The following is a 7,254-nucleotide window of genomic DNA, read 5'->3' as shown; positions in this document are numbered from 1 at the left end:
CTGATGCGGCTGCTGGTGCCGCACATAAAGAGCAGGGTTTCTGCAGGGCTTCAGCAGAGTGCAGGCGCCCGCTTTTTGGAGCTGCAGAACCTGGGAAATAATAGGACTAATGAGAAAAGGAGCCCATGGTGCAGCTGGGTGCGATGTGAGCTTCGCTCTCAGGCTGAGGGTGGAAAGTTGCTGTAGTGGGGGAGACAGTTGTGGAAGGACACTCTTCCCCGGCTCTCACTCAGCTGCAGATGAGCTTGGAAATGTTTGGCTGGAGATGGGCGTTTGGTTGTGTTGGGCAGGGCTTGCAGGGCTGAGGGCTCCTCTCCCCGTGACGGGGCTTGGCCGGGCTGTGGTGGAGCAGGCGCCCACGTGGCACCCTGTGACCCCATGTTCCCCCCCAGCCACGCCACAGCATGTCCCCGCACAGCCCCACACATCAGCATCAGCAGCCACCAGAGCCCCAGGCGGTGCCGGCAGCCAAAGGAGGGAGCGGGCGGACAAACAGACGGACAGGCACCTGCAGGATACCCAGGCTTTATTGCAAAATTGTCTTCAGTGGGCAGCTCCAGCTCAGCAGACGCACGCTCTCTGCACTCCAAACCCTCCCCTCTCCAGCGCAGGGGCTGCCAGGAGCAGCCAAGGCTTCACAGGGGGAGAAGCAGCCGGTGCTGAGCAGCTCCCGGCGTGGGGCGGCCGTGACGGGTGGTGCAGCACCGGCAGGGTGGGGGGCAAGGGGGCAGGAGGGCGTCCCTGCGGGTCCGGGGCAGGGGGGCAGCCTGGTGCTGCGGTGCTGCCGGCCACCTCCAAGAGCTACAGGTTTTCCTGGTCGTGGCTCCTGCGCCGGCTCCTCACCCAGGCTGCCCCACATGCCAGGGCCAGTGCCACGGGCACCTTCATGCTGAGGAAGAGCAGCAGGTAGGTGATGCCGAGCTGGGGCCTGGGTAGGAGAAAAGAGATGATGCTAGAGCTTGAGTAGGGTCTGGGCAACGAGGATGGGGACTGGGGCACTTGCATGTCTGCCAGCCACCTCGCTCGCCCCCGGGATGCTCCTTGGGGCTGCTGCAGCCAGGGAGATCCAGGGCTGGGGGATGCATGCAGGGGAAAAGGTGTCTTAGGCTGGGGAATGCTGTTGGGGGCTTGTCCGGACCCCAAGCCCTGACTCACAGCACTGGAGGGTCCCCTCCACAGTCTGTGGAGCACAGGGGGTTGGTGGCCAACAGGCTCACATTGCTGCCCTCGGTTGTGGTTGAAACAGCTGCGAAGAAAACACAGAGAGTCAGAGCAAAGTGGAGACTCCCACACCCCGTCTTGCCCCCTGCATGCGGGGTCTCTGCCCCAAGACTTCAGCTGTGGAGGTGCAGGAGGTGGAAATGGGGGTCCCCAGCAATGCACTGGACACTGGGGTGGAGGAGGAAGGAAAAGGGGGCTTTAACTGGGAGGCACTGGAAACCCCAGAGGATGGGCTTGTAGAAGCAGAGACGCTGAATGGGAGCGAGGGAGAGGCTCTGCACAAAGCTCCGTACAGCCTCTTCTGTTCCTCATCCAAATTTGCACTGGGGCAGCCTCCAGCCAGTGTTGGTGCCTGCAAGGAGCTTGTTCCTGCTTTGACAACCCCTGTGTTCCCCTGGCTGAAGAGTCCCTGTCCCCAGCACTGTGACCCAAGTGACGGGCTCCATCGCACATCCTTGCTTTGCTCCTAGCCCGGCTTTACCTGCGGAGACCGTCACCTCAGTGTTGTGCCACAGGTTGAACCACAGGCTCCTCCTCAGCCCGCAGGAGTACCAGTCTGCGTCTCCCAGCATGACACCGCCCAGCATCACCGTGAATGAGCATGCTGCATGGTTGTCCCTGATGGACACCCTGCCTTGCGTCACCATCACCTCCGAGCCGTTGGTTTGGACAATGTAGGTGAAGCAAAACCAGAGGAAGTCCAGGCGGCACCAGTACTTGGGGTAGAGCTCGTAGCCCGGCTTATAGCTGCAGGACACAGCCAGCGAGCTGCCCTGCTCAGCCATCACTTGTGTGGGGCCTGTCACCGCCCAGCCACCTGCAGGGGACAGGGAGAGGTGTACCGGCATCACCTCGGGGAACCGGGAGGGATCTGAGCCTGGGATGCTTGGGGGCACCCTGTCCATGTACCCGCCATGCTGGGGAGTGGTGCTGAGATGAGATGTCCCCAGTCATTAAAAAAAGAGTCCCTGTCAAGCGTGCATGTTATTAAACGAGCAAAAAGCCTTATTACCAGGGTTCATATGACAGCAATACAAGCATATCTCAGAGATCACCCCCTGTAACTGTGCACTGGCCACAAGAAAAGGACGGTATCAGCTGGGCTCTTGCCATGACCGCGGTGGGCTTCCTGGGCTAGCTCAGTCCCAGCCTCTCTGCAGCTCTGCCAGAGCCCGTGGGGTGGGAACCGCCTGACCTGTGCTCCCGGGTCTCACCTGGGAAAAGGGTCCAAACCAGGAAAATCCTCATTTTCCAGCTTCTTGCTCCCGATGCAGATTTTTCCCCGTGGTTATTCACAAAGCACCCTGTGGGACGGAGCCAGGTTCACACGCACCCGGGCGTTCCAGGAGCTTCCCAAGCCTCCTTCACCCCTCGCTTCCTTGGGCAGTGTTTACCCGCAGACCCTCGTTGTCTTTTTTAAAGGCGGTTGCTTCCTCCCCTTTGCCCAGGCACCATGACTCACCCTGGGGGTGTCTCATGAGAGACACTTTCTGCTTTTGCTCTGAAACAGCCACTGGTTCCCAGCAAAATGCCAAAATGCAGTGGGTTCTTGCACCGCGATGCCCATCCCAGCAGGGAACACAGCCTCTTCCCTGTGCACAGAGCCCAAAGGTCTTCAGGGGGCTTTGCAGGGGGGCCAGGCCAGACCAGTGGTCCGGGACCCAGGGTAGAGCGAATGCAGGTCAGTCCCTGCGGATGGACCGGTTGGGACCACCGGGATGCTCTCCCGGTCGTGATGGACTGGGATGACGGACTGGGATGACGGACTGGGATGATGGACAGCCATCCCCGCTGCACCGCTGCTCCCCGTCTCCCGAGCCGGCTGCCAGTGCGAGCTGGGCTGCTTTTGTTTGTTTTCTCAAGCAGAAGTGTCTCATTTCCCCCAAAAAACGCCTTTTTTGGCACAGATGTGGGTTTTGAGTGACAACGCTGTTTTTCTCCTGAAATTAAATGTTTCCACTGAAAGTTTCAGAAACCCAAACACAAAAAGCAAAGCCACTTCCCTGGCAGCTGCCTTGCCGACAGCTTTCTTCCTCAGTGCCCCTTGGAAAGAGCAGAAAGCACAAACCCCCAGCCTTGCTGGAGGCTGAGGCTGCTCCTTCCCCCCACCCCGTCCCCTCCTTGTCCCCCCACCGTGGCAAGAAGCAGCTCTGGGTTTTCCTTCTGATCATCAAGTAACCCCATTCATTCCCAGTGAATCGGCCGACCACCTGTGAGCCGAGCCACCGCAAGTAGCAGCAAGATCTAAATTCAAGAAGCGGCTGGAGATTACAAACCTGCTTTCTGCTGACAAGCCTTCCTGGAAAGACTGTGCAGCCAGGGCTCCAGCCACCTGCCCAGCCGCTCTCATCTTCCTTGCTTTGAGTGTCGGTTCCCATTGCCCCCTCCTAACGCAGCCCCAGCAGTACCAGGGTGCCCCAGGGACCCCCAAAGGGGATGACAGCAGCAGAGCGGCTCTGTGGGCGCACCAGATTGTCCCTTCTCCCCTCCAGACTGAACTCCCACAGAGCAATTTCTTTATTGGATTTATCTGAACCCAAAGCAATCTGTTTGCTGCTGAGATGGGAAAACATCCCACTCCTCAGCCTGTGCAGGAATCAGGGATGTGGTTTCTTGCCAGCCGAGATGTGTGGGTCAATCTGCCAAAGCAATGCAGGGGCAGGGGGCTGGGGAACAGTGCCAGCGTGGCCTTGGGCTCCAGCATCATGGGCAGAGGCTGTCACACTGCCGAGACGCCGCGGTGATGGGACAGCATCAGCCACCTCCTGCAACGCTCCTTCGCCTCTTCTGCCACAGCAAGGACGTCTCTGGGGGTGATAACAAGGACATCCCCGGGGGTGGCCCCGCAGGGACCCTCTGCCCACGGGGGATGCTCCGCTAGGACAAGTAAGAAACCTTCTGGAAAATATCAGCCGGGCATCCCCGTCACCTCCTCCTGATGCAGGGTGTTTGTGTAGATACTGACGTTCTCCAGCTTGGGGTCCTGCTCCATGTCACTGCAGCCACCCTGGCAAGGGGACAGCATGTCCCTGCAGCCCTGGGGCACAGCTGGGCGGTGCAGGGGCTGCCCAGGGTGGGCAACCACACTGCATGGCCCCTGCCCACGCTGCCTGCACTGCCTGCACTGCCTGCACCAGGGGCTCTCACCTCTGCCAGGTCCAGCGTATTGTCGTAGATGGGGCTGTGGTCTGGCTTCGCAGCAGTGCCCAGCTTGCAGGGGGTGGCAGGGGCTTTGGTGCAAGGGGACAGTGTGCCAGAAAGAAGAGACACCGGGGGAGGTTTTCTGTGTCGCTGGGAGCAGGGAGTTCCCTGCAGCCCCATGCCCAGGGTGGGTTTGTCCCCCAGGTCCTGGGATGGGCACCGAGGTGTGCCTGGGATGGGGCATGCGTGGGCGCCATTACCTTCCCTCCTCCTGCGCAGGATGCAGAGGAGCCCAGCAGAGCCGGCGGCAGCCAGGAGGGAGAGCAGGACCGCACTGGGCACCAGGGCACTCAGGGCTGGTCCCCCGGGGCTGGAGGCAAGGGGAGAGGTACGGGGCTGGTTCTCTCCCTCACAAGGCTGGGGCTTTGCTTTTGCAGCACCCTGCGTGCCAGTGCCCTCCCGCAGCCCCTCCGCAGCCAGCCGCGGGGTGGGACGCAAAGGGGGGACAATGGCCTGGGACCCCAGTGCATCACCCCCAAATGCCCAGGCTGACGGGTGAAGACCCTGCCTGTTCCCACAAGCCCCCTCGCACAGGGATACTCACTGCTGCCCGCGGCGGTGAGAGCCACTGCCCTTCCCCATGCCCACCCTGTGCCCCAGGGCCCCAGGCTCACCCCACGGCAGTGGCGTTGTTGGTGGGGAGATGCTCTGTTGCGGTGGTGGAGATCCAGGGGGTGGGGGTGGCCGGGGGAGCTGCCAGGGTAGCTGATAAGGCTGCATAAAAGAAGGTCCTGGTGGGAACTGGGGGCTGGAGGTGACTGTGGGTCCCCCATGTCTCGTCCAGCAGCAGGCGAATACTTGCCCATGTCCCCTCCAGCACATGCCCCTGCCCTGCTGGCATCCCTGTGGGATGCGCCCTGCCGGCACCTGCCTGCCCAGCTCCCCCCTCACCGCTCTGGGCTGTGTCTCCCCATGGCGAGACATCTCTCCACCCGCTGTGAACCAGAGGTTTCCCTGAGGGCTGGGGGGGTTGGATCTACCCCTTTTCCTGGTCTAGAAACTCAACATTATATCATTTGGCTGTCAGAGGCCGGGTTTGGCAGGCACTCCCTGGCCTCAGCGCTGGGGCTCAGCGTTAGCGCTCGCTGCTGCATGTAACCAGTGGCTCCGCCATCCTGCCTGCACCATGATGGGTGCCAGGAGCCCCAAAACCAGCCCGGGGCTGGACCCTGCATTGGGCTCCAGCACACTCTGCCTGCACCTGTGAGCATCCCCAGGAGAAAGCAACCTGTCACCCCTCCCAACCTCTGCCGCTGGTTTATACTGGGTCACAGGGGTTCTTTCCGGCATTGCTGCCTCCTCCCAGGCCACTGCTGGCCCACGAGCCAGTGGCCTTTCCAAAAAGAGTCCTGGCCAGCAAAACCTCCAGCCAGACAGACACCAGGGCTTACCTGGGACCACCCTCACTGTCACCGGCTCCATCAGGTCCCTGCCCATCCTCTCGACCCCGCACCAGTAACTCCCAGCATCTGCCTCGGAGAGGTCCTCCACAGTGAGCAGAACCACGCAGAAGATGTGGCTGTCCTGGATGGAGACCCGGCCGCGCTGCCGGGGTGCTTCCCTGCCCACTGTCTCCACCACCTTGTGGCAGGAGTCCCGGCTGGCCCCCCGGCACCAGTACTTGTTGTAGGCCTCATAACCCCGGGGGTACCAGCAGCGGAGGGAGAGCGTCTCCCCTGCTCGGCTGCTGACCTCCCTGGGGACAACCAGAGCCTGGCAAACTGCAAAGAAACCCACAGCGACACTGGAGAGAAACAGGGCTGCAAAGTCAGCCTTCTCCCAGGCCCCTCTTTCTCAGCTCCCTTTGGAAAGAAGCACTTTGGGGGAGACCCCATCTGCTGGCTTTTAGCCCCAGACAGGAGGCCGCAGTGATGGGAGGCTTTGGCTCCGTCGGTGCCTGACGTGGAGCCTGTGGCCCTGGGAGGGCTCAGCAGCCCCCGCCCCTTGATGCCAGCGGGAGCCAGAGCATCACCAGCATGGTCAGAGCCTGTCCTCACCTGGGAGAAGGAGCCAGCCCCAGCCCGGCGATATCCCCATCATCCCGCTTTGCTCCGGAGATCTGCAAGCATCAGCCTCCTGCACAGGACAGCCGGGGGACACTGAGCTGATGTGCGCTCTCGGCTTCTTTCGTTGCTTTTCTGCTCGTGCAAGAGGTGGCTGCTCTGCTGCCGCCAGGTTATTTTTAAATGTCCGGGCTTCGCCTCGGGGTTGGGGTTTTCTGCTGCGGGTGAAAAGCTGCTGAGACGCTTTTTGCAGACTGGCACGTCTGAAGCGCACCGGGGAGGGTGGGCAGCTGCAGAAATGGGATGTGGGACCCTATGCACCCCACTTGGCAGGAGGGTGTAGGAGGGGAGGCGTCTTCACCCCAAACTGCTGTTGCAGACAGATGCTGAAGCACATGAGCTGCACAGAGCTTCCAACGCCAAAATGGGGCAAAACCAGCACGGGAGCTTTAATCTTTGCTTGATCTTTGCAGAGGCCACCTTGCGTTCCTGGGGATGCTGGAGGCTGCATGTCCTGGTGCTCCCCCTTGGCTGGGCTAAGGAGTGATGCTGGGATGGACGCAGCCTCCCGGACGTTCAGAGGGTGTCAGCTCAGCTCCTGGGCTGTGTTTCGGCTGAGAGGGACATGCCAGGCCCTGCCAGCTCTTAGGGGTGCAGGTGCCTGGCCCCAGCCCCGGGCTCTGCTGGGGTCTGCAGCACCGAGCTGGTCTGGGGGGAAGTGGGAGACATGAAACATATGGAGAGGGGGGAGCGGGAGTGACCCAGACATCTCCCGGAGCTGCCATACAGCACCGAGGGCTGTGGCTGGGTGGCTGGAGGTTGGCTTTCC

General features: G+C 61.4%; 2 protein-coding genes across 2 annotated transcripts; both read right to left on the bottom strand.

The window, feature by feature from the left end:
- Positions 1 to 766: 766 nt before the first annotated feature.
- LOC143167988 (CMRF35-like molecule 5) lies at positions 767 to 2,469 on the bottom strand. The gene is made up of 4 exons (XM_076353987.1): positions 2,436 to 2,469; positions 1,703 to 2,038; positions 1,156 to 1,246; positions 767 to 928 (listed from the first exon to the last, which is right to left on the bottom strand). Exons 1-4 carry the CDS (start codon positions 2,467 to 2,469, stop codon positions 802 to 804), a joined length of 588 nt encoding a protein of 195 aa, XP_076210102.1. The 3' UTR covers positions 767 to 801.
- Positions 2,470 to 4,129: 1,660 nt separating this feature from the next.
- On the bottom strand, positions 4,130 to 6,459 carry LOC143168026 (CMRF35-like molecule 9). Its single transcript, XM_076354107.1, has 5 exons — positions 6,420 to 6,459; positions 5,814 to 6,182; positions 4,623 to 4,910; positions 4,369 to 4,451; positions 4,130 to 4,228 (listed from the first exon to the last, which is right to left on the bottom strand). Exons 1-5 carry the CDS (start codon positions 6,457 to 6,459, stop codon positions 4,130 to 4,132), a joined length of 879 nt encoding a protein of 292 aa, XP_076210222.1.
- Positions 6,460 to 7,254: the final 795 nt, after the last annotated feature.

Source organism: Aptenodytes patagonicus, chromosome 16 (assembly GCF_965638725.1).
Source record: "Aptenodytes patagonicus chromosome 16, bAptPat1.pri.cur, whole genome shotgun sequence".
Taxonomy (NCBI): Eukaryota; Metazoa; Chordata; class Aves; order Sphenisciformes; family Spheniscidae; genus Aptenodytes; species Aptenodytes patagonicus.
The sequence above is the reverse complement of the archived record's forward strand: the minus strand, read 5'-3'. Positions and strand labels throughout refer to the sequence as shown.

Bases quoted from the DNA above. Each gene is read 5' to 3' on its own strand.
- LOC143167988 (XM_076353987.1), bottom strand. From the start codon at position 2,469: ATGAGGATTTTCCTGGTTTGGACCCTTTTCCCAG. The intron at 1,247-1,702 runs GTAAAGCCGGGC...TTTTCTTCGCAG, and splicing joins TGAGGTGACGGTCTCCGCAG to CTGTTTCAACCACAACCGAG. The intron at 929-1,155 runs GTGAGTCAGGGC...TCTCCTACCCAG, and splicing joins GGAGGGGACCCTCCAGTGCT to GCCCCAGCTCGGCATCACCT.
- LOC143168026 (XM_076354107.1), bottom strand. From the start codon at position 6,459: ATGGGGATATCGCCGGGCTGGGGCTGGCTCCTTCTCCCAG. The intron at 4,452-4,622 runs GTAATGGCGCCC...CTTGCACCAAAG, and splicing joins CCTGCGCAGGAGGAGGGAAG to CCCCTGCCACCCCCTGCAAG. The intron at 4,229-4,368 runs GTGAGAGCCCCT...TCCCCTTGCCAG, and splicing joins ATACGCTGGACCTGGCAGAG to GGTGGCTGCAGTGACATGGA.